This window comes from Vidua chalybeata, chromosome 8, assembly GCF_026979565.1.
Source record: "Vidua chalybeata isolate OUT-0048 chromosome 8, bVidCha1 merged haplotype, whole genome shotgun sequence".
Taxonomy (NCBI): Eukaryota; Metazoa; Chordata; class Aves; order Passeriformes; family Viduidae; genus Vidua; species Vidua chalybeata.
This window is the reverse complement of record NC_071537.1, coordinates 5153744-5179588: the sequence shown is the minus strand read 5'-3', so window position 1 is coordinate 5179588 and position 25845 is coordinate 5153744. Positions and strand designations below refer to the sequence as shown.

At 38.8% G+C, this 25845-nt stretch overlaps 1 protein-coding gene across 1 annotated transcript in view; it reads left to right on the top strand.

The window, feature by feature from the left end:
• The first annotated feature begins 1161 nt into the window (after positions 1-1161).
• The window catches only part of WDR11 (WD repeat domain 11), a 35354-nt gene continuing 10670 nt past the window's right edge, over positions 1162-25845 (top strand). The window contains exons 1-19 of the mRNA XM_053948885.1: positions 1162-1302; positions 2236-2347; positions 5620-5773; positions 6632-6805; positions 7819-8005; positions 8478-8643; positions 8861-8975; positions 9934-10129; positions 11164-11267; positions 11750-11923; positions 13238-13322; positions 18013-18119; positions 20186-20261; positions 21690-21798; positions 22097-22221; positions 22641-22788; positions 23099-23205; positions 23669-23783; positions 25002-25173. Coding sequence (XP_053804860.1) covers positions 1217-1302; positions 2236-2347; positions 5620-5773; positions 6632-6805; positions 7819-8005; positions 8478-8643; positions 8861-8975; positions 9934-10129; positions 11164-11267; positions 11750-11923; positions 13238-13322; positions 18013-18119; positions 20186-20261; positions 21690-21798; positions 22097-22221; positions 22641-22788; positions 23099-23205; positions 23669-23783; positions 25002-25173 — 2512 coding nt within the window. The 5' untranslated portion in view covers positions 1162-1216. The remainder of the gene's footprint in view (positions 1303-2235; positions 2348-5619; positions 5774-6631; positions 6806-7818; positions 8006-8477; positions 8644-8860; positions 8976-9933; positions 10130-11163; positions 11268-11749; positions 11924-13237; positions 13323-18012; positions 18120-20185; positions 20262-21689; positions 21799-22096; positions 22222-22640; positions 22789-23098; positions 23206-23668; positions 23784-25001; positions 25174-25845) is intronic.

The following is a 25845-nucleotide window of genomic DNA, read 5'->3' as shown; positions in this document are numbered from 1 at the left end:
AAACAATTACAATTATTATTCCAAAGAGAAACAAACACCCCAACAGCCCATGTATGTTAAATAATGAGCTTGCAAGTACATAATTCTTATCTTATTAATGCTGTGGCACAGAAAATTGGTTTGGAAGCTTCACAGAATCACACAATCAGGTTGGAAAAGGGATTACTGAGTCCAACCTCAATGCTCTGCAGCCTGGTGTGCCCCAGTGCAAATGTTCAGCGCTCCTCAACAAGGATGTGTCATCCCAGGTGGCTTTGCCTGGCCTCAGTGACACCTTGGGGACAGTTGGAGGATGGGTTGGTGCCTTGTGGTGCAACGAGTGCTGCTGCTGCTCCTGAGGGTACCAAAGAGGTCTGTCACTGTGATTTGTCACTGAAGAGGTGCTTTGGAGCAGAAAGCACTAAGGTGTAAAAACTGTTCTGTCTGTCCTGCAGCATCCAAGCAGCTGGAGACGGGACAGGGAAGGGAGCTCTTTTCCCAGGGAGGTGGCCCAGGCTGCAGCCTGACAAGGAGCACAGCATCCCTGGAGCCGGAGTCTGGCATCCCACGCTCCTTCGCCCTCCCAGCCATGGATGTCCAAGCGACACAGCAGCAGCGTGTCCCCGGCCGCGGGTGCCACATCTGGGCGTCCCTTCCGTGTCAGCTCCCGCGTTCCTCAGCGCAAGCCGCGATTCAGCCACGAAGATGATGAGGGGAGGCTGAGGGAGTGTTTGGGCTACAGGAGACTGAGAGTGGATCTCAGCAATGCATTTAAATATTGTGTCAGAGGATGCTGCCAGACTCTTCAGTGGTAGCCACAGGATAAGGAGCGACGGCCACAAACTAGAACGCAAGAAGTTCCACCTCAGCACGAGGAAGAATATTTCACACTGAAGGCGGCAGAGCGCTGGGACAGCTGCGCAGGGAGGGCGGGCAGCCTCCTCTCTGGAGGCATTCCAAACCCACCTGCCGCGGATGATCTCCAGAGGTCCCTGCGGACCCGAACCGCGCTGAGATCCGCGCCTGGCCGCGGACACGGCCCCGCCCGGCCGGGGCAGGGCGGCGGAACTGCCGTTCCCGGGCCGCGGGGCCCCGGCGGAGCGGGCAGCGGCGGCGGCGCCGAGGCGGCGCTTCCTGCGGGGCGGTGCCGGCAGGGCCGCGGGCTCGGCACCGGCGGCCGGGGCTGGGGCGGCCCCGCCGGGCTCCGCTGCGGGCTCCGCTCCCCGCCGGCCTCGCCATGCAGCGCTTCACCGTCAACATCAAGCTGCCGGCGCGGACCCTGACGGGCGCCCTGAGCGCGCCCAACCGGGGCGCGGCGGACTGGTGAGGGCCGGGCCGCGGGCGGCCGGGCGGGGGGTCCCGGGTCCCGCCGCGGCTCCTTGGCCGCAGCCACGGGTCGGGCTCGGCTCTGCCCCGGCGGGGTGTCCGCAGAGCCCCGAGCAGCGCCGGGAATCGCGGCCGGGGTAGCGGTGGCTGCGGCCCTGGAGAGGCCGCGAGTGCTGCTGTCCGGCCCGGGGCAGGGACAGAGCCGTGCCCGGAGACGAGCCTGGCCCGGCCCCTCCCGGCAGTGGCATACGGGTGCCCATTGAAGCAGGGTCGGTTGGGATTAGACAGCGGGAAGGAATTGTGAGGGTGCGGAGCCCTGGCACAGGTGCCCAGAGCAGCTGTGGCTGCCCCTGGATCCCTGGCAGTGCCCAAGGCCAGGCTGGACGGGGTTTGGAGCAGCCTGGGACAGCGGGAGGTGTCCCTGCCACGGCAGGGGTGGCACTCGTGGGCTGTAAGATCCCTTCCAGCCCAAACCATTCTGTGATCCTGTGGTAAACTGCTGAAGTCAGACAAGCCTCAGCAGATTTTCACTGTAATAATTGTTGACATGCTCCTTTTTTGTCTATAAATAAGTAATAAATAAAAAAGATATGCAATAAATTGTATAATTGCAAATATATTTTTTTACCTGTGTTCTTACATCTAAAATTTGGGAACGCTCTTCATGAACTCCTGTGTGATGTTTTAAACTTACAGAAGAAGATTCTGAGATGGACACAAAGAGATGCTTTGTGGTGGCCTAGGACTCCAGCAGACAGTGCAATATTATTTTATAAAGCTTTTATGTCACTGAATAGTATTTACCATCTGATAAACATCAAATGGGGTGTCTAGTAGCATGCATTCAACTTACCCAAAGAAAACCCTCATTCCTGATGTGAAGAGCTTTCGTTGTGTTTTCCCTGTTGATGATGCTCTCTGCTCTCCCAGGGGCTGGCAAGGTTTGATTGCATATGGATGCCATTCCCTCGTGCTCGTAGTGGATGCCAACTCTGCTCAGACCTTGCAGGTTTTGGAAAGACACAAAGCCAGTGTTGTCAAGGTGAGATGTTGCTGGTTTATGGTGTATTTCTGTAAATACTTGACTTGATGTTCCATGTGATTTTGACATGCAATCTGATGTGAAATACATGTATTTTACGTGCTCTCTCCTGCAGGTAAGTCACATCATGCATGCTGAAATTTGAGTTGAGGTTGATGATATATCTTTCTAGGAAATATAGAATATAAAAGATAGAATATCTGAAAGCATTTGTTAGTGTTACAGAACATAGATATGTTTCTAAGAAAGCTGTTAACATAAGAGATTTCAAATGAACATTACAAAATATCAAATGAAGCTTTTTGCTGCTGCCCTTTCTGATCCTCCCTGTTGGGAGAAGTGCACCATTTGTCTAGGAAGTTACTTTTAAGTTTTTCCTTCTTTTCTTAGAGAAAAGGAACAATAGCAGGCAAAACTGAATCTTAGGAATATAAAATGGCTAAATTTTTAGTTTAAGTGCAGGGTGCGTGTACTTTCCTTTCAAGGTCCTTGACTTGAAATTGCAGAGTTTGACATTGGGTGAGTGTGGAACAGGTTATATTTCTTTGATTCATCTTTTCTTTGATTGTGGACAATGACTGGTTTCACTTAGGGTTTAGAGCATTGTTTGGCTGGCAGATGTGTTTGATGGTCCTTGGCACAAGTGCTGTATTTATTAGAAGGCTGTTAATAATTTATAAAGAATAATAGAGTCTTAGGTAGGGGGGGTTTAGTGGGATCTTCTTGTGGTAGAAGAAAAAGGTTGAATGTGTCTTCTGCTTTATAATTTTTGCTTATCTTAAGTAACAAATTGTAGCAAAATTAGTTTTTGATCTATGCAGTGATAGCATTTTAATGAGTTTTGGTTACGTTCACTAGCTTTGAGAAGTTATATTATTTCGTCAGGAACAGAAGTGCTGAAGTCCAATAATTTATAAGATAATTTTGCAAAGCCACTACTTGAAGCTTTATGAACAGAAATAGACTGTAAGAAAATGGCTAATTTATGAGATGGAATAATGAAAGAAAATTCCCTTCTATGTGAAGAAATAGGCATTATATAAGAAATGCTTATGAGGCCATGATCATTGCAGATACCTTTACATTGCTAAGAAATTTTCTTCAATTCCTAATTTTTTTTAAGAGTTTGCAAATGCTAAAAGCACAAATGAGATGGAGTGGATCTGTAAGAAATCTGCTGTGTAAGTCTGGCTTAAACTCCTTGGAGTAGAGGTTCACATCAGCAACCTCAGTCCACTGGGGATCTTCTCCCCAAAAACCTGTGCCTCAGTTCCAAAAAATTCCAAAACACACCACATCTGTTATGAAGAAAACAAAGGAAAAAGCAGTCGTTTCATAATCCTTTTGCTATTTTCCTTTAAATACATCCTCTCCTTTGGCTGTTGTAATTTTGTCTGGAATAGGTAAAAGCTTCCCTGAAAATGGACCCATGCTAGTTGTCCATCTGTCCAAATGCTGTTTGTGTGGGACTGAAGACTTTGTTTGGAGTGAATTACATCTGCTTTTACCTTTAAGAAGAATATTGAAAGCATGCTTTTATGGAAGAAAATCTAATTACAAAAGAAGTTTTGTTTGATCCATCACAAGAATGAGAGGATTGAAATGATGTTTGTGTCTGTTTTGATGCATTAGTAAACAGTGATAATAAAGCTTTATAAATGAGGTGGTATGAATTATGAAGATTAAAAAAAGTCACCTCTGGTTCCTGTTTCTGACTGATGCTGCTGCATTTTTAAGTCAAGTAGACAGTGACTAATACTAAAAATAATTTCTTTTAGCAGGTGGTCAGGTCCTGTGTGGGGTCTTGTTGGATCAGTGTGACTGCAGAGAGGAAAGAGGTTCATGGTGTGGGGGTACCACATGGGCTCTGCTTAGGATATAAAGATCTCCTTTTTTTTTGTTGTTTTGAGCTTGGTGACAACTCCTCCCTTGAGAAGGGAGGTTTTCCAGACTTGAAATTTGCTTTGAAGTAATATGCATTTAACTGAGAAATAAATAGCTTTGTAGGCTTTTACAATTACAGTTACACAGCCACCTGCAGATATCCTCAGGGGTAGTTCTTTCTTGAACAGCAGGGAAGCAGGAATTGCAAAAATGAAAACTGTAGGTAGAGGAGAATTCTCTCAAGAATTCTTTGTGATTCTGGTAGAAACATGCTTTGAGTTTATAGAGTTAGAGATTGTGTGCTGTGCATGTGTCACATTTGCTTACTTTATTCAGCTGGTTTGTGAGAGATGCTTCCCACACCTCTGAGAGGGGCAGCACAGAGGTGCCAGCAGGGCTCTGAATGCTGCTGTAAATCTGGTTCATGGTGCAGTTAGTGGTGCCTAATGCCAGTCCTGTCTCAGTTTCTAAATGTCACATTTTCAGGATGTGCAGAAAGTCCTGTGTTTGCCTCACCCTTTCTGTGACAGGCAGTGACAGCACACAGGGTGGAATTTTTGTAGCAGGTGAATTCCCATTAGCTTAGCAATAATGTTTCTTTGTTCTGCCAGTGTCTGTGGTCTGTCCTGGGGCAGAAGTTCACCTTAAAAGCAGATAGCAAAAGACATGTGGGATAGATAAGGAACAAGTCAGTGTTATCCCTCCCCTCGTAATCTGGGAGGAGTTGTAGACAGAGTGTTTCAGACAGATTTCTCATAAGTATTGCCAATTTACAAGCTTGTGCACTTTGAAATCCCAAACTGAGAAGTGGTACCTGGAAATCAGTGGTGGCAATGTGCTGAAAATAACCAGAAAGGTAGAAAATGTCAGCAGGAGCTTGTTTTTGTTTTCTTATGAGACAACACATAAATTAAAGACTAACCTTCCTTCCTCACCAATACCACAATATATTTGTCCGATTAGGAAAATTGCATGTTTTAGGATGTGTATAAAAATGGAATGATAATTTTTCAGCTTGCATTTGATTGGAAGTCAGTGGGTTTAGATTTGTGGGTGCCCACAGAACCTTGAACATTGCCATTTGGTTTCCTGTAAATATTTGAGTAAATTCTTTATATACATGATGTATATGATTGGATTGCTGTAGTTACCTTCAGGAACAAGTATTGTTGATTTATGTAATTTGAGACTATCAGCCATGCAGTCATGCACAGTGCTGACCTACCTTAAATTTACACAAGTGATGGTGGCTTAAAGGTATGTTACAGGTGCTGTTGGCATTTACTATTACTGTGATTTTTTATTGAGTTCATTATCTGAAAAATACGAACTATGGTGTCTATGCCTTACATTTGTCTCCTTTAACCAATTCCCATCTGCATTTTCAGGTGAAATGGGCTAAGGAAAATTACCACCACAATATTGGCTCTCCTTATTCCTTACGTTTGGCTTCTGCTGATGCCACAGGGAAAATCATCGTGTGGGATGTGGCAACAGGAGCAGCTCGCTGTGAAATACAGGAGCATTCAAAGCCCATCCAAGGTAATGATAGTGCCTGGTGTTTATGTGGGAGTTGTTTTATGGAGCATTGTGTACAAATCCATCACCTGCCTTTTATAAACTGTGCCCAGTTCTGACAGGGAATTTTCCTCTTGGGATTACTAGCCCTCTGTATGTTTGCTTGTTCATTTTATGAGTACATGTAAGATTTACTGTACCCCAGAGGAGCGCTGTGAGATTTAATTCATTATGGTGATGTTTTCCAAGATCTTGTGAAAAAAGGTAGAACCTCTTTTTATGAACATTATTGATTAAAATAATAACATTTACTATGTCAAGTACATCTTCCTGCTCTTCAGGTGGAGTTGGGGTTTTTTGGGGCATTTCAGCTATTTAAAAATTCTGTGATGATGCTTCTGTTATACCTGGTGGGCTTTTAAAATCTATTATATAAAAGTCTTCTTAAAAGTTTGGTTTTTGTTATTATTCTGTTTTATAAATCTTGTGAAAGAAAATACAACATTTTAAATCTGATACTGAGCCAGTGAAAATTTGTTTGTTGACTAGAGTTCATTTTAATTTCATTACTTTTTGTTTGTGTGTGCATTATAAATTGGGTTTTATTTACTCCTGACACCAATTCACTGAAGGTTTAAAGAAGCCCTGACCATGCCATTTGAAGATTTCTACAGCTTTTTGGACCAAATGAAGCCTTTTATTTTCTGTGAAACCAAGGAAAGCTTTTACCAGCTCTGAAAGGGTTGAGTGTTACATTCAGTTTCATTTTACTCTTGAGCTTAAGACTGATTAAAAGGTTTTTTAGAGTGAAGTAGACATTTGTGTCCAGGTCCAAATGATACCATCCCAAATATTAATTTTGTTTCCCATTTCTTTTGGCAGACATGCAGTGGCTGTGGAATCAAGATGCTTCCAGAGATTTGCTGCTTGCAGTTCACCCACCAAATTATATTGTACTGTGGAATGCAGACACGGGCACCAAACTTTGGAAGAAAAGTTATGCTGAAAATATCCTGTCTTTTTCATTTGATCCCTTTGATCCCTCACATTTAGCTTGTAAGTTTATATGTATAAAATCGTGGGGCCTGGGTATGTGTGAGCTGGAAAATTGTTAAACTGAGATGTAAATGTTGAAATAAAAAGTAATGGATTGGAGAGAATAATGTCAGAAATGCCAAAAAGAAGTCAGAAAGCAAAGGCACGGAGCCTTTGGCCAGTGTGGAATCTTAGTTCAGAAGGTTCTGCTATGTGGGAAGGGGGAAAGCAGGCATGAGAGGAGAAGTTAGAGATCTGAAAAGTTTGAGACTTTACAAAAGTGTGAAGTGTGTAGAGGGAGCTGGAGAAAGCCAAGGATAGAGAGCCCTGTGAAATGTAAAAGGCTAAAAAGGGATGGGTGCTAAGGGAGAAGCCAGTGAGATAAGTAGACCACGAATAAATGTTATTTTCAACAGAAAGGATTTTAGAGGACTCAGTGTGAGATCAGTACCAGAAGTGATTCAGATGTCAAGGGGGATATTGTGCAGATTTATTAATTTTAGCAGGAAGAAACTGAGAGCATTGGAGAGTCACCATTTTATTCTTGAATTTAGCTTCATCAGTCCTGACTTGTAATGAGACAGTGCAGTTTTCAGCCCTTGTAATTTGGGGATTTTTTTATCTGCCATATCATTCAATCTTCTATGAACACTTCAGGTGTACAGCTGAGCTTTGTGCTGCAGCATAAATAATGTGAATGAATGATTGATTATTTGAGCAATGCTCTGCATGAGAACAAAAAAATGGTCAGTCAGTGTGTATTTTGTCTTCTATTTCCACTGTGAATCTTAAAGAAAAACAGTTGGTGAGAGAGAACAACTGAGCTTCTGCCAGAAATACAGTAGTTTTTAATATAAAAGATGAGTTTTTTTGGATATTAGTTGATTTTAATGGATCATCTGCTGCTCTTTCAGTTAGAAAGTGCTGGTTGTCTAGAATCATGAGTTTTCTCTCTGATACGGTATTACCAAAGTTATTAGCATTTCTCCTCACCAAAATGTCATTAAAATGGACATTTTTCTTTCTTGATCCAGTGCTCACCAGTGAAGGAATAGTGTTCATCTCTGACTTCTCCCCTTCCAAAGCTCCTGCCAGCTCAGGGAAGAAAGTTTACATCTCCAGTCCTCATTCCAGTCCTTCTCACAACAAGCTGGCTGCTGCTACAGGGGCCAAAAAGGCCCTTGATAAAGTAAAAATCCTAATCAGTAATGAAAAACCAAGGTAGGTTGTAAATATTTCTTCTCAGATAATGCTTTGTGTACTTGATTTTGTCAATGTACTGAGGTTAAAGGCTGTAAGGTAATACACACAACAGTATAAAATTGAAGTGAGCAGTGTGTGTAAGGATAATTTCCCATGGATGCCAGTAAATGTCAGGGCAGCCAGCGCTGTTCCCAAGTGAATTGCTTGGGTTTGAGTTGTGCAGGAATTACACTTACTCCATTTGAATGAAGTGCAATTGTTAAAATTGCTCTGTAATCTTATTTAGACAAAAGTCAACAAGATGTGTTTTTGGAAATCAGTGGTGCTTTGCAGTGCTCTGACAGAGAAATGGAAATCTGCAGTTGCCTTGTGCTCTAAATAGAGGTTACTTGAAGAAATGCAGTTGCAGGAAAAATGAAACTTTTAATTTTATTTTGAATCTGATCTGTTTATTACACAATCTGATAAAAGTTCCTGTCTGATTTTACAGTGCTGAATCTGTAACACTCAATGACTGTCTTCAGTTGTCATATTTGCCTTCCAAAAGAAACTACATGCTCTTACTGTATCCCAGGGAAATTCTGATTCTTGACTTGGAAGTGAATCAGACCGTGGGTGTGATTGCCATTGAAAGGACAGGGGTGCCTTTCATACAGGTGAGGTAGATTTCCATTTTTTTTCAATTATTTTTTCCAATTAATTGTCTTCCTTAGTCACAAATCCTGTAGCTGAAGAAATTCATGGAAGCGTTGCCTTAATGGTAGCACTTGTAATGATTTGCTCAAACATCAGGAACTGTGGGCTCCCTTGCAAATGTCCTTTGCAAAGGGCAGGATTTTGAAGATGCAGTCTAACAGCCATCTCTTTGCCCAGGTAATCCCTTGTTTTCAGAGGGATGGGTTATTTTGCCTACATGAAAATGGTTGTATCACGCTAAGGGTTCGCAGATCCAACTGCAGCATCTCTGCAACTCCAAATGAGGAGCCAGGTGAGTTTTGTGTCCAAAGTGTCCAGAAATGAACTTGGATGCATTTTAATTAATAATTTAACACCAGTAATGACCATCATGCCTCATACAGGATGGTGAATCTAGTGCCTTTCCAGTGTTTTGTCTCTTATATGTTGAATTTAAATTTATGCTGTGTTTTCCCAAAACAAATCCCCAAAACAAATTCAAAAATTTTTTGAATTCCCTGATACTAAGTGTGAAATAGATTATATTAGTTATATTAATTAATTAATATAATTATTCTTTAATATCCTGATTATGCTTTTATTGCTGAATAATACTTAAATTAGTAAGTGACTTAACAGTCACATATACAATAATGTTTTAAATAAAATATTAGTGTGTTCTTTTTATCTGTAAGAAAGAAAATGTTTTTTAGGCAAACACAAGATTTTGGAAGTAATTTGGTCAATTAGCAAGATTGATTTTAGACCTAAGATATGGGCTTAAATTTCTATTAAAATCTGAATTATTAAACTTTTGTCTCATGAAATGTTACTAAGAATGGTCTTTTAAATGTAATGGTGGAGACTGGAAAAAAAGGAAAAACATAGTTCTGTTTGTTCATTCTGGTTTGGGCAGTTTGCTGATTTCTAGTGAGCTACATTACTGGCTTCCAGCTTCTAAACCCAGAGTTTTGGATTGTGGAGAGCAGGTTCTGCCCAGCTGTGAAACAGTTACTGTTTTAGGTTTTTCAATATTCCTATGGAATAATATATTAGAAAGACAAAGTTACGTTTTGGAGAACTTTCCAGAGTTTTGTTGTGTACAGCAGGATGAAGAGCGTGTTGGTTTTGGTTGCTTTTCCTGATTGTTGCACAGGAAGCACATGGATTTCAATCAAAGTGCTCAGTCATGCTTCACCATTCCCTCTGTTGATTGCTCCCATCCCATGTTTTTCACTCTGTCTGTTCTCTGTGGGCTGTGGGTGTTGCAGATCCAGAGCCAGCTCAGGAGCTGGTTTATGATTTAAGAAGTCAGTGTGATGCCATCAGGGTGACCAAAACAGTTCGACCCTTCAGCATGGTGTGCTGCCCGGTGAATGAGAATGCTGCAGCTCTCATAGTCAGTGATGGCAGGGTGATGATCTGGGAATTAAAATCCAGCCTTTCTGGCAGAAATGTGCGCAACAGGTAATGGGATTTACTTTTCTTGCCAAAGTTCCTTTTTTTTCCAAGTGATGTTCAGTATTTCATTGGATTTTAAAGGCAACAGTGATCCTTCTGTGCATGGAAGTGTTTTGTGTGCTCTACATGTGTGTGAGTGAAGAAAGAGGAACAAATTATGTCACCCAGATAGATCAGTTCCCTTTCTTTGAGGAAGTGCAGGAACTGTATTTAGTTTTTCTTTTTTTAAAGGCAGTTCCACCCTGAGTGTCTGGACTAAGAAAACAAAAGATAGAATGACTGTTTTATTTTGGGGGAGCATTTTCCTATCATTTGGCTTTCTTCAGACCATATAATCTTCCTTAGGAATGAATCTCTCACTTTCAGTCACCTGTAAGGACCAAAATGAGTCTGTAAAGAACTACACTTTTAGTAGAGGAATGGCTTTCTGCTGGATTTGTGTGAATTTGACACTGAGCAATATGAAGCTGCACAACAGGTGACTGGAATATGGTGGTATAAAAAATGGTTTTATACACAGAGCCTTTAGAATTTTAGATTTGGGGCAGTCTCTCAAAATACTGTGTGAAGTGATACAGTGCTTGGAACAGTCAATGTATTAAGGTTGTTCTGCTGCAATAACCCTTCAAAGTACTATGGAATAAAATAAATAACTTCTGCCATAAAAAAAAATAGAAATCTTTTAAATGTCAGTAGTACCAGGTTTTCAACATAGATCTCTTGTTGCTCATCAGAGATTTAGTGTTTTTATTCTTAGTGTTCCCAGAAATAATGCTAGATGGATTCCGTGTGCTGCATATGCAGGAAAGCTGTTTAGAATCTGAATTGATTTTTACTTCTTCTATTCTTAAGGGTTATTTCTAAAACATTGATCTTGGACAGGAAAAATGTAGTATTACAAGAGGCAGGTGTGCTCTTTGCTGATGACACAGAGCTGCCCCAGCCCAGCAGGACACGGCTGCCAAGGCTGCAGGGGCAGTTTGAGTCCCTTGGATGGAGATGGTGCCTGCATGAGGAACTTGTTCCCATTTCTTTTGCAGCAGTTCCAGTGCTTCACCTCTGTATTCCCCAGTCTCCTTCTGTGGAATCCCTGTAGGAGCATTTCAAAATAAACTTCCAGACCTCTCATTAGACAACATGATTGGTAAGAATTTCTTCCATTGATACCACTGCTACTAATTTCTCGTGGTTTTGAATCATTGTACATCTTACCTTACTTAAGAACTTAAGGTAGTTTTTAGAATTATATTCTAATAGTAACTCTGAAATAGAAGAATTCCTGTTTGCTAAAGAAATTATCAAATGAATCCTCTTGAGGATTTTATGTTGAGGGCCAATGTTCCAAGTTCATTTTCTTTGAGGATAAAAAGTCTTTTAAAATGGAATTTGGAAAAAACACTTTGATTTTTTGTTACTAATCTTAGAATCCTATTTATCTGACACATCCCCTCTTTGTGAACTCTAAACAGCAACCAGTCTTCAGAAAATTTTCATCATGCAAAGCTCAAGAGGAAGAAATGTGTTTTATACATTGTTTGTAATTTTTTTTTATATAAATATCTCAAAACTTTCTCTAAGATCTCCAATTAAAATTTCATGCTACCAAGAGCTTTCACTTTTAAGCAGGGCAGGGTGCAAGCACTGGAGAAGAGTTAAAGAATTCATTTCTGCAGGAAGTGCACCTCAAATTCCTGCTGACAGGACTTCTGTCAGGGCTGCCTCTGCCTCCCTTCGCCATCCGCATGTGCCCGCCCCTCACAACCAAAAACATCAAACAGTACGAGCCCATCCTTGCTGTTGGTGAGTGCCTTGAGCAGGTTATTCATTGCTCTGAAAAGAAGAGATCCTGTGTTAAATTCAAATATAGTTGTTGATACAGAAAAAAAAAAAATCTATCTGTTGATGCTGTGTAATTTATTGCAGATAGTGACCCGTGTATTGGTTTGGTTCTGGTCCTTGGGTTCTTTTTTCTTGCCTTGGGTTTAAGCAATGCTACCTGAAAAAATGCAATATAGTAGCAAGTTTTTATTTATCCTGTTATTTAGTGTGATATTGGTCTGCTGATACACTCAGCATTTTATGTGTTGCTCTCATTTCACTCTGAATGTCAGGAAATAGGGACTTCTGCAGCCCTGCATTTCTAGAACAAGCTAATGAACTTCACAGAGACTTTATTTTTACTCTGATACGAATTTCTAAAATTACACTTGCAGCACATCATTTTTTCTAGATGAATCTATTCTGTCTTACCACAAATGTAGTTAAACTCATCTAGCTATTAGTTGCCAGTGAGCACCTGATGTATTAACTTGGAATTTTCCCTATTTAAAGCTGATTTTTCTGGCGTCCTCTTTCAGAGTTGTGCTCTAAACTAGAGGCAGTCCATCATGACATGATGTGATGCTGCTAAAATGTAACTTGTGGTTTCCCATGAGCTGCAACTGTTAAAAAAGGTGAAATACAAAGATTAGAAAACAAACAGGTGTAAAGTGCAGTTACAGCAAAGTCTTTTTAGACTTAACATACCCGAATGGCTCTTTAGGTATCCATTGCTGTAATTCATAGAACTGATATGAATATCATGAAGTGTCTAATGGAAAATTGTGGGTTTCAGTATATCAGAAGGTTTTTGATGTAATTGAAGCTCAAAGCTACTAGGTTACTAATTTCTAATTTGCAAAAAGTCATTATTTCAGGATGAGAAAGCAGAATTGCGTTAATGATTCCATAAAATCTACCCAGGCATTATTGGGGGATAACAGGTAAAACATTTACTCATCTCCAGTAATCAAAGCAAAAGAAACATTCCTTTCTTCTTCAGCTGGGTGGGTGTGCTGTGGAAATGCAAGGAGAATAATCAGATTTCCTACAGGCTCTGCAGAAATGTTTGGGAAAATGTCTTGATCCAAGTGGATATCAGTGGCTGCAGAGGGTTTAATATTTGGGATTTAAGTGCTAGAAATTCACATACTTTTTATAAAATTGTAAAATATAATAGTTACAGGTATCTAAAAATGAGAAAGAGAGAGAGATAGCTGTAAATCTTGCATTTTCACTAAAGCATGGAAGAAAAGAATAATATGTATGCCTATATTTTTTAAATCAATTTTATAGGTACAAGCAATGGCTCTGTCCTGGTGTTTCACCTCACAAGTGGACTCCTCCACAAAGAGTTAAGCATCCACTCCTGTGAAGTCAAGTAAGATTTTCCTTTTAATTCCTGCTATAATCCTTCTAGAAAACAAATGCTGAAATACCTGAGTGATGTTACCCAGCAGTGTGGGTGTCTTGCCTTGCTGTTAATGAAATCAGGAAAATTGTTAATGAAATCAGGGTAGAGTGCTCTACCCTGCCTTTGCTGTGTGAGAGCTGTAACACCCTGACAAAACTGTAATGAAAATTACACTGAAAGAAATATTGGAATTGCATCTGTGCCTGCTGATCTGGAATGCATATCAACTACTTCCAGTCTCTTCAGTGCACTGCAGGACAAAGAAATCTTTTTAGGACAAGAAACTTTATTTATTCCATAACTATTGGGATTGAGTCCTTTGAAATAATGCTGGTTGCTATGTCAGGCTTTATTTGCTTTATCCCCTTGGGGCTGAAATTGCTGTTGAGACAATTTTAGTCCTAAGGGAATTAAAGATAGTTTTTTAAAGACTGAATAAAGGAATCAGTATTTATCCATCCTAAGAAGGAGCAGAGTAAATTTTAAAGCTTTTGTGCTGTGTGTTTGTGTGCACACAATGGCAGAACTTTTTGGATAACTGATGGCACAGATATTCAAGGTGATGCTTGCTGGATACATATTTCCAGGCAGATTTAAGCATGAAAATAAAATACTTATTTCTAGTACAAATATTAATAAAAAATTGTATCAGAATTGTGTTTTGAAGCCTTCATCTGGTTAAGGTCTGCATTGCACTGTACATTCTGCAAAAAGTACAGATTCCTGAGAATAGGCAGCTCTGAGAGTTCATTGGGGAAATCTACCACCAAACAAAGTAACTTTCTTTATGTTTGTGGTGTGATTACTTAGCACTGTAAGAATAGAATTCCCCTTTCTCTTCTAAACCATTTAAATCTCTTGGTTTCATACCACTGACTACACATGAAATTATTTTAATTTTACTTTCTGTTATGCAGCACAAGAGGAGAGTCCTTTTTTATTACAGTGGTTATAAAACACAAAATGAAAACTATTCACATTTCATATGTCAAAAAAAAAAAGGAAAATGGAGAGGAAGGAGGAAATAAACACAATTTTGGAAGAAAAGCTTTGTGCATTACTAGGAGTATTGTTAGTTTGGGTTTTTCAATTTTGTAAAGGGTTTGCAGCTTTTGAGAAACTTGAAGAATATATTGCTTTTCTGGCAAATTCCCTCAACAAAACTTTTTAGAATTAATACAAAATGTTTGTGAATTCTGTTTAGCCTTAAGATGTTATCAGGGTACATCTTTTAAATATTTGTTACAGTTTTCTCAATTGTCTGAATGAGTTTCTACATAATTGTTACAAGTTCAAGGGAATGCTTCAAGCAATTTAGATTAAGGCATGGAGATTCTTTTCTTTTTTAAAATTAATTTTCATGGAGTGCAAAAGTTCTTCTTTCACTTGTGAAATTGTTACTTTGCCTCTGTTTCCATTGTATCTGAAAGAACACCTTCAGGGACCATCATTATTTTAGTATGTAATTGAGAATACCCTGAAATTGTAACTCAAGGCCAGCAGAGTTCTCAGTGCTCTTTATTTAGGAAGAGAATGTAATAAAAATAAGGCAATTTTCCTTTACAAATCCATTGTCCTTTTCAAATCCACTGAGTTGTTTGGGTGTTAGCAATTATTATTTCCTTTTTTTTTTTTGAGATTAAAGTGTTGTACATATGTAGTCACATGCTGATTTTTTTGTTTGTTTGGTTTTTTTTGTTTTTATTTACACTTTGTGTTGTAACTTGAAAGAGGAAGAATTGCCTTTCTGTCCTTCCTTTTAAGATAATATGTACTTATGGGTAACCTTGAATATTAATTTTATTTATGATTATTACTTAGATTTCACTATTTGTTTATAATTGTGGAAGTAAATACTTTTCTGTTGAGTTTAATTTTATTTTTATAAGGAGATGAAGGTAAGAAGCATCAGAAATGCTTAAAGCACACTGCCAGGAACCTAAGTGAGGGGGAAATCAAGAAGGGGATTTTGGCCTGGCAGGAACTGGGAGCAGGAGGTCAGGATTCCTTCAGGACAGAGAGAAATACAAATCATTCTTATCATTAAGAGAAACTGGAAGAACCATGAAATAACCAAGTCTGATACCTGTGGACAGTAGGCAATACAGGAGATAACAAAACACCTTCAGTGCAGAGAAGAATATATTTGAGAGAGGCAAATAAAATGCCTGCAGAGCAGCTTTCAGTTCAGTGGCACATTGGCAGCTCTCTGCTTTTGCTCATTCTGGTAGTGAAATAGCTGAGACTGGAGCAGTGCTGCTCATTCTTTTTCACTGAAGCTCAGCAAGTTCAAGACTGCAACAGCTTTTATTTTTAAAATTAAAATCTCACTGACTATAACAAGAATGTCTATGGCCTGCAGGCACGACTTGAAAATTACTACATTACATCCAAATTTTAGCAGTTGAATTGAAGCTGTTTTAGCATTTGAATTTCAGCTGACTGCTCCTTGGGAAACTGCTTTGCAAACATTCATCACCTCTTTAAAAAAAACTTTCCTTGAATAGAGAAATCAGAATGAAAAGTATCTACCACCACTTTGGGAGCACATATGGTTTAATTTCCCATTTTTTCCTTTCTCTTTTTCTTAAAACCCTTAAATTTAAGTAGCAGCTGCCACATCATAAAGTCACAACAATCTATTCCCAACTAGAAATGTAATTTGTGTTTTTATCCACTTCAGTGCACTTTGTGATTTGTTTGCATTGGAAGCATTAATCAAAACAACTGAGTCTCACTCTTCAAGTAACTGAGACAAGTTGAATATATAGAATCTCTAAATGTTACATTTTAAAAGAGTAGATTCAGTCTAAAAGGTGGTTGGCAGCTGAATGTAACCCTTAATTCTGGTAGGCAAAGATGATTTTAGGAGGAAATGTTTGCTATTTCAATAGGGAAAGCATTACTTGTCTCCATCATTAAAATTGGAACCACTGTCTTCAGATTCTCAATTTCTATGTGTGACAGTGACAAAAAATATGTTGTTTCAGGTGCAAGCAGTTAGCTGAGCTAAAGTTTCCTTATGATTTAAGAGTGTCTTGGGTTTCTGTAGATTTTATTGGTATTGACAGATGGCCAGGCAGCAGCAGAGAAAAAGGACTTGCCCTGTTAAATCTGAGCTGATGAAAAAAGTGTAGAAAATGCTTCAGGTCTTTGCAGGAGAATGGTGAATAACTACCAGCAATAACAATGCATTAGGAGTGGACTTTTTCCAAAAAACATAGCTGAGATAAATGGAAAGGTGTCAGAATTCACATTTCTTCCATTTCAGAAAGCTCCCTGGATTTATGACCCTTTGGAGACGTGCAATGTCACCCATTACTGCACTTGTAGATTTCTATTCAATCATGCCTGAAATGTTTCAATTAATAATTGAATACTTCTCATTTTGATTGAAATTAATGGCTGAACTTCCATAGGTCCTGCTGGGAAAAAAACTGGGCCCTAAATATTTAACTTTTTTTGAGGACTTAGGAATAAAGCTTCCCATGTTTTTAAAGCTTTAACTAAAATAATAAATGTGGCTGTAAATTGTATGTGCAGAATATTATGGGAGTGCTTTTTGGTTTCACCCATGTACATTGTATTTAGGAAACTTCTACTTAATGCAGTGTGAGTTGGATTTACTGACAGTAAATCATAAATACTGTTATTTATCTTTCATATACTACACATGTATTCTTCCAAAGCAGGCAGTTGATGAACCAGAATATTTGTCCTGGGAACAGTTCTTAAGTAATCTGTGTTTGAAGGCTTTGAGGAAACCTTATATCCTTTTATCTGTGTTAAAATGAAATGGAGTACGTGTATGCATTAGAGCTCAATTTTCTTTGGAAGAGCTCCTTGATTTATTTCACAGATAATGCAGTTTTTGCAGGCACCAAGTGTGTGTGGGAAATGGGGCTGGAGAAGGGTCTTGTTTAGGGGCAGTCCCACCCAGTGCCACTTTCTGTCCCTTTGCCTGTGGTGTATTTCAGGAGTTGGCTGAAAGGCCATCTATGCTGCCAGTATGTTCTGTTGAGTTCAATTTTATTTATGATTATTTTTTATTTATTTATTAATGCACTGGAACTTTACATTCTTGCAGCACTGCAACGTGATTTGCTTGGGAGCTGCTTTGGTGTGATCTAAAAGAACAAAAACAAAAAAAAAAAAGGCCAGATTTATGGTTGTTTTGTGAAATCTCTTCAGGGCCTCTCTTTTTATATCATCTTTATTTCTCTTCTCTCTGGACTGAAAGAAATAAGACAACCCACACTGCCACCCACATGAATATTTTCCTGTGTTCTGGGAATTTGGAGTTGTTTGATAGTAACCACTGATTTGATCAGAGCAGGGCTTTTAATCCACTCTAGTGATGAGTATCTGTCAGGGCTTTTTGCAGAAGTTAACAGTGTTTCTACCTGGGTTTTTTATTAAACCAAAGTAATGCAGTCTTAAAAGAAAGCTGCCCTAAAATTTAATTCAGTAACTTTATATTCACACCATAGTTGTTAATGTGTAGTTTCTTTTTATGCTTAAATATGATGTTTGCAGAAAGTGTAGAAAATGACATCTGTGCTGGGTTTTTATTTGTGGAAAAAAATACTTCAGTTCAGACTTGTAGCAATTAAAATCTTTTGGCTGATATGCTTCATGTATTTCCTTCTGATCACAGGGGAATTGAGTGGATCAGCTTGACTGGCTTCATTTCCTTTGCCACATCAACACCCAACAATCTGGGACTGGTCAGGAATGAGCTGCAGCTGGTGGACCTTCCAACAGGTTTGTGTTTCCTGAGAAATCTGCTCCAGGAGCTGACAGATTTGCTGGGGAGTGACAAGTTCTGACTCTTATTTTTTTCCTTCTTTTGTGGTCATGGCAAAATAAAATAATAAACGAGCTTTAACTGTTCCTGCTTTTCTTTGTGAAGCCACAAGATGTGTTTTGTTTGGTGCTCTGCAGACAGACTTGAACCAACACCTTTACAAAAACATCTTGGGCTTATTAAAAGAAAAAGTGTCAGCAGGGGGTTTAGAAGCAGCCACACGGGGTATTAGTAGTGGATTTTGTTCACAAACTGCACATATTTCCACATTTCCAAATGTGTTTTGTCATAATCTGCACCCACTGTTTCATGTGCACCTGAAATAGCATTGAACCTTTTGTTGTGTTGTGTTGCACATGGTCAGGATTTGAGTGTGAATGAGTATAAAAGGGATTTAAAACAATAAAACCTGGTACTTTTATAAAGAATTGGAAAGGTTAAAAAGTAAATAACTGTTAAAAGATACTGATGATAGCAAAATTAACAGGTTACAACTATTTTGGTCTCATAGTGGGTGATAAATACTTTTGCAATGAACTCAATATCTGTACAAGAAGAGGTATAACTGGGGAGATTAGCCCAGAACAGGAAGCACTTCAATAATTTTACATTATTTTTAAATGTGAAAAGCTGGAGCCACTTAAGTTCTAATTGAAGAGCCTGAATCTTGTAGCACATGGCTAATTCTGAATTGCTTTATGCAAAGTGACTTTTTAATTGGTATTTTTAAGCTTATGGAAAAACCTCAGTTGTTGTATTTGCAGGGTGCTGCACAGAGAGGTTATTCTTGTAGCATAATACTATTGTAAAGTTTTTTCATATAATGTCTTTTGTTCATCTGTTTAAAATCAAAACAGAAAAGATATTTGCACTGGGAAACTAATCTCATGTAAGATGGGAACCTGATTTTTCATTCACCTTGTGAATCAGTATAGAACATTTATAGGCAGAAGTCATCAAAGGTTCAGAATTTCTGCAGGCAAGCAAGTTTTGAGTAAATGTGAATACATGAGACCTTAGCATTTAAGTTGCTTAAAAATAGTACACTTCCTCTTTAAAGCTTTCAAGAAAGGCACAGCAATTTAACTGTCTGATTTTTTGCTTCTTCCTTCACTTAGGAGCCCAACTTTCTATTTTAGGCCTAGGAAAACTCGGCTTATTCAGATTTGCTTTGACAAAAATATGAAAGAAAATTGCTAAGATGTTGAAAAGAGAGGAGACAGAATTCCAGTAGCCTCTGACAGGAGAGCTCTAACTCATGTTCTTGATAACTAGATTTATTCATGTATCTGGCTTCAGTAATTTTGCTGTGAGCTACAAGAGGAGCTAAAATTTATAGCTTGAATTTTCCTTGAAGCTAAGAATGAAACTTGCAAAAAAGAGGCTGTTTATAGGTCATTATTTATTTTGATAAATATCATATCTTTAACACCTATAATTCTGCAGCACTTCCTACAAGTGGATGAAAATTTTGTTGGGGATGAGATTATAAACTCTTTAAGATTTACTATTTTAGCTGGAAAGGAAGAGAGAATGGTTCTGGTAAGTGTAGAATGTAGCTCACCATGAAATACTATCACACTTAGTTCATGGCAGAGTTAATTTCTCTTCTCAAACTTGAAAGCAATTAATGAATTTCCTCCTTGGGGAATGGAGAGGATCTCTTATTGACTTTGAGTGGAAAATAATAACTCTTTGAAATCTCTCTCTATATTTATGTAATCCTGATGCATCCATTTGAGTTGCTGTGCTCTGGAAGTGAGTCAGGAAAGTACTTGACAGTGGAGTTTACAATATATTTAATGTAAACTTTGAGATTTTAGTGATGAGCTCTGAAATGCAGTAAAATGAAATGCTGTAAAACTTTGACAATGACAACATTAGAGATGACAGGTGATTTGGAGACGTTCTGGTTTGGTTAGTAAACTGGTTCTGTTTGCAAGCAGAGCAGTTTCTATTTAAATTTCTCTCTTTCTGTGTTGTTTATTGACTGTTGCTGTTCTCCCCCTGTTCTGTGCTCCAGGCAGGAGCGTTGCATTCCGTGGGGAGCGAGGCAACGACGAGCCAGCCATCGAAATGATAAAGGTGTCTCATCTGAAGTAAGGGCATCATCCTTGGGAAGTTTATAAATTTCACTGTACTGCATGAAAATCCTCAGAACATCATAGACATGCCAAGACAAAGAGCACTTCAGAGTGTATAGGAAAATATTCAACAGCATCAAGAGGGAAATGCTTCAGAATATTAATTCCAAGTGAAAAAGCTGTGAATGTTTTTGTGGTTGACTTTGTCACTTCAGGATCCAATCACATTGCAAAATCAGTAATTAATATTTTATTTCTTACAGGAATTGTGTTTGCTGAACAGGCTTTTTGATAAAGTTAAGGAGAATAAAAGTGCTGAACTGGTTTTTTTTCAACTTTGATCCTGTTATGAGTTAATTCTCTTTTCTATAACTTAAGCCTTACTTAGAACTAGGAAGTTTAGCATTAAAGATTGGATGATTATTCATATTTATTTAGCTTTTGTAAGTATTTCACACCTTTGCCATAATTGTCTGCTGGAAAACAAGATATGAGATATAGTTGTTTGAAAAGTCAGCTGATAAATGACCAAATTGTTCCCTTTCAAGTCCTCATTATTTTGAGCTCAGGCTTCTGACAGGAGGCCCTGATCTTCATTGTATCAAAAAATAATAATTGTAGTACTCTGGAAAATTACTTCACTTTCTTGTATAAATGAAATTAAAGTAGACTTGATTTTAATAGGGCATTGTCTCTAAATCTTAAAAGCTTTTTCTTTACAGTGGAGGAAAAAAATGTCTCTAGCTTGCACATATTTTTCTATGTAGAAGTTCCAGAGAATCTGGAAGAGTTTAACCATATAATGTTCTTAATAATGCATTAAAAATTAAGAACAGCCATGGGCTTAGATGAAGAGGCTGGAGAGTGTTGAGTGAGACAAGAAAGGAGGTTCACTTGCAGAGAGATGAATGCCTGAGAGGACAAATTGCTGCAGCCTCTGTATTTTCAAGTTAAATGTGAAAAGTGGTGGATTAAAAGTGTTTACACTCACCCAGCTCCACAGATGAGCAGTCTGAAGACATAACTGACAAGTGGTTTAGTGTGAGATGATTTTATGCTCATTTATCCCAGGATTAGGAAGTGGCATGCATGTGCAGGAGGGAAAAAACTCTGTCCAGCCTGCGGTCTTGTGTGTTTTTCTGGTTCAGGCTGAACATGGTGAGATCAGAGGTGCTGCTGCTCTCTGTGAATTATTCCCCTTCTCTCCTCCACAGTAATTGTGGAGAACCACCTGGCAGAAATTTATAATTCTGTTACCTTTGAAGAGAACTCTTTTTCAGACATTCTTTTGCTCCTCAGTAACTCAAGGGAATCCCAAGCTTCAGAGGGGGATTTGATTTGCTCTGCTAACTAGTTTTTGAGGGTCTCTAGAGTGCTGGTGTGAACAGCATGAAGTAAAATGCTCAAATGACTCTTTCTGGAGTAAATTCTCATTTGTTTCAGGCAGTACCTAGCTGTGGTATTTAAAGACAAACCACTGGAGATCTGGGATGTCAGAACTTGCACTCTGCTCAGAGAAATGTCTAAAAACTTCCCTACAGCCACTGCTCTGGTAAGGAATAAATTCTCTTACCTTTTAATAAATGTAATACATTGAAATAGTATAAAATCTTTGAACAATTTTGCAGCAAGTGTTACTGTAGCTGTAGCATATACAGAGAAGTGCTTTAACATTTCATCTGTCACCAAATGGAAGCAGGAAAAAAGGAGGTTCTGATGAAGAAATCTGCTCTGCCCCTTGGGTGATGCAGGGAGGTACTACAGATCTCCTTGGAAATCATTATAAAGCCCCAGTAAATTCAGGGAATAAACCTTTGTCTTTCCCATTTTTCCTGGGCCATTTTCCACAGGAGTGGTCACCTTCCCATAACTTAAAGAGCCTGAGGAAGAAGCAGTTGGCAGCCAGGGAGGCCATGGCCCGGCAGACAGTGGCATCAGACACTGAAGTCAGCAGTGTGGAATCCTCTGTGATCAGGTATCCCCCCTCCTGACGGAGTCCTGGGCTACAGCAGTTGTTGCTTTCCCACCATGTGCCATTCTTCTAATGAAAAGAATATTTTGGAACTGATTCTTGAGTACATAGCAAACGAAACAACTTTATGGGCCTCCCTTTAGTTTTTATATGGGGGACTTTGATGTACCTGTTTCTCTCAGGTGTGTCTGTGGCAGTCCATTGGTTACCTGGTTCTTCAAGTAAAACTCTTACTTGCCCTTGGACAAGTTACTTGAGTGTATTTCCACAAGAGTGGAAGTAATAAATAGTTAACTGTTGCACAAAGTGTTTAGAAGCATATATGCTCTTTTTTGTGCTGTTTCTGTGCACGAGGTAGAATTTATCTTGCAATTCTGATTTCAAGAAAGAAATAATTGTGTCTCATTATGTTCTTTTTAAAGCTTGTTGCAGGAAGCTGAAAGTAAATCAGAGCTGAGCCAGAACATCTCTGCCAGGGAGCACTTTGTGTTTACAGGTGCTGATGGGCAGGTTTATCATCTCACAGTAGAGGGAAACTCAGTAAAAGACAGTGCAAGAATTCCTCCAGATGTGAGTTCCAATTTTTCTATATCATTGATGCTTTAATTTTTTGCTTAGCTTTGATTGCCAGAAAAAAAATCAAGGATAAGCCTTGTAGCAGCAAGTGGTCAGTTATGTAGTACTTTGAAATCTGAAATATGAATTCCAACTTTAAAACTGATAGCAATTCTGTTTTCACAGTTTTCTATACAATTTTTCCTGTTTTGGAGTATCATGTTGTATAATATTTTCTTCAAATGAATATCAATCTTGAAATATTTATTCATATGTTTGAATCTATTAATCACAAGATATTTTTCTGCTTCTTAAATATTTTTAGGGAAGTATGGGTAGCATTACTTGTATTGCCTGGAAAGGGGATATCCTGGTTCTTGGAGATGTTGATGGAAACTTAAACTTCTGGGATTTGAAGGCTAGAGTATCCAGGTATGAATGCAAATTAAGTCTGTCAAACATGAGATTATGAGTATTAGAATGCGGAATGTTTTCATCCTTCCTCATTTTTGTTCTTCACTGTAGGGAAAAATGCAAGTATTTTGGATTAAAAATTCAGAAAATGTCTACTGTGTCCCAGTTCCCTACATTTAATCTCGTGTGTTTTCAGAAGAATTAGCATTTAATCAAGGTTTTAAAACCAGCTAGGTATCTTTTTTTACATTAAATCTGCAATGGCTTCTGGTTAAACATTATGTATTGTAGTGTTTATTCCAAGCATTTCGTCATTTCAGTTTGATAAATTCACAATCTCAACATCCATTTGTGTGTAGATCTATAGAAAGATTGTTCTCCTCAGTCTGTGCAGTACCAGGATCTGCAAAGTTCCTGGAAAGGATTCAGTTTCCTACAATATTGGGTATAGAATGTGGATCCTAATCTTGTCTTTCCCTAGGGGGATTCCTACTCACCGGAGCTGGGTGAAAAAAATACGGTTTGCCCCAGGGAAAGGAAATCAAAAACTTCTTGCAATGTACAACGATGGGGTAGAAATTTGGGATTCAAAAGAGGTAAGTGGCTCTGGGTTTGATAGGCACTTCTCTTCAAAGCCCACACCTCACCTCTGCAAAGCAGGATGAGTGAGGGGTTAAGTTTTACTGAGTCAGGATTTCTTGCTGGCAGTTGTGTGATAAAGTCACATGGCTTTTCTCAGAAGACTTTTACTCCCTATAAGGCATCTTTGAGCTGCCATCACTGAGATCAGTCTTCCACTCTTAAAGCTGACAATGTCTGAGATCCTCTTTGCCATCCTCTTGCAATGGTTTTGAGGCAGACCTTAAAAATTTAAGGGGGAGTCCCCAGTCTGAGGCTTCAATCTGTGGACAGGAGATTGCTTTCACTGCAGGTTTCTTCTGTGTATGGCTGAGATGTAATTTGTTAGGCAATACCAAAAAAGCAGACATCTGTTCATTAACACTCTCTAGCTTCTCTTCTTACTCAGAATCGCTCTAGTTATGTTCACAAACCTTCTGGGGTTTGCTTTTAGGTCTCTCAGGGAATTATAGTACCATGGGCCAGGAAATATAATTGTACTGTTTTAACTTAGCCCCTGGAATAAGGTCAAGGTATCAGGGTATAAAAGAGGAATTTTAATTTTTTTTCATGTTCACTTTGTAATGAGCACCAGCTTCAAACTCAGACACTTAATTAGTGCAATATGAAACTCCACTGATGATAAGAATGGACAGCAGATATGAACAACTACTGTGAATTACATAAGTAGAGTAGGATATTACCCAATGAGTCTCTCCTTGAAGCACGTTTGAATAGTTTTGATGCCACAAGGTACTCCTCCCAATGCTGTTCCCTCATTTTTTTCTAGGATAAAGGAGTTTCCTACGTGAAAGCATTTAAAATTAAATTCACATTTTCAGTCAAAAGTCTTTCAGAATATCTCTAGTAATATTTTATTTTAGTTCTGTTATACATCTAATCCTGTCCTGTTAGAAAAGATAATAAAAAGATAACAAAAAGGCAGCTGTACACTATGTTCAAAAGGATTTTTTCTTAGCCCTAAACTGGGAAATAGTGTTGTTCCAGGGCAACCATGTGACCTACTGCAAAGTTCTAAATTCCTTACTCTCCAGAAAAGACCATTATTGAAATGATTTATGGCTAACTTCACCTTTCGTGGGGAATTTTGTGCTGTGCCTCCTGGGTGTGTGACACAGCCTCACACTGGGTGATGGAGAGGCTGCTAAAAATAAAAAATAACTGAACTTTTGCAGGTACAAATGGTGAGCAGTTTAAGGAGTGGGAGGAACGTGAATTTCCGGATCTTGGACGTGGACTGGTGCACGTCAGACAAAGTGGTGCTGGCATCAGATGATGGATGCATCCGAGTGCTGGACTTGTCCATGAAACCCTCGTGTTTCAGGATGGATGAGCAGGATTTAATAGGTATGCTCATGTCTTCTTTGCTGCCCACTGCTTGGTACTTCTGCCCTCCTCTTTGGAAAGTGCAGCTCAGCACTTCTGTTAGAACTGGGAGTTGTCACATGTGGAGATTTTCTACTTTCTACTTTGCCCTTCTACTGCTTTGCATAGATACAGGTAATTTATTTAAGCTTAGGCCACATGCATGGGTTTTTTAATACAAGTTTCATCTCCTAAATAGCACATACTTTTTAATATTTTAATTTAAATATAAATGAAGAAAATAAGAACTTTTTGTACATATATATAGCAAATTGACTTTAAAGGCATTGACATATCAATTAGGTATCAGTACCTTTATCACTATTACTCATTACATGATTTAGAAACATTTGTTGATGGGTAAAAATGTATTTTCTGGGTTTTTTTCAGGTGTCTGTAGACTGATTCATTGCTCTTCAGACTGACCTTTAAAATAGCAATATTAGTGCTGTTTACCTTTTTAGCCATATGTCTAAGAAGGGAGTTTAAATATTTAACTAGTTAACTAAGCTACATTTTTTTGTATTTTTATTACTAGTGTTCTAAGTAATTCTTCTTCTTGTTGCCTTTTGAACCAATCCTACTTTACTCATACAATTTCCTTAAGTCATTGCCTTAAATCCCAGTAGATTCTAAGACATATGCAATAAACTG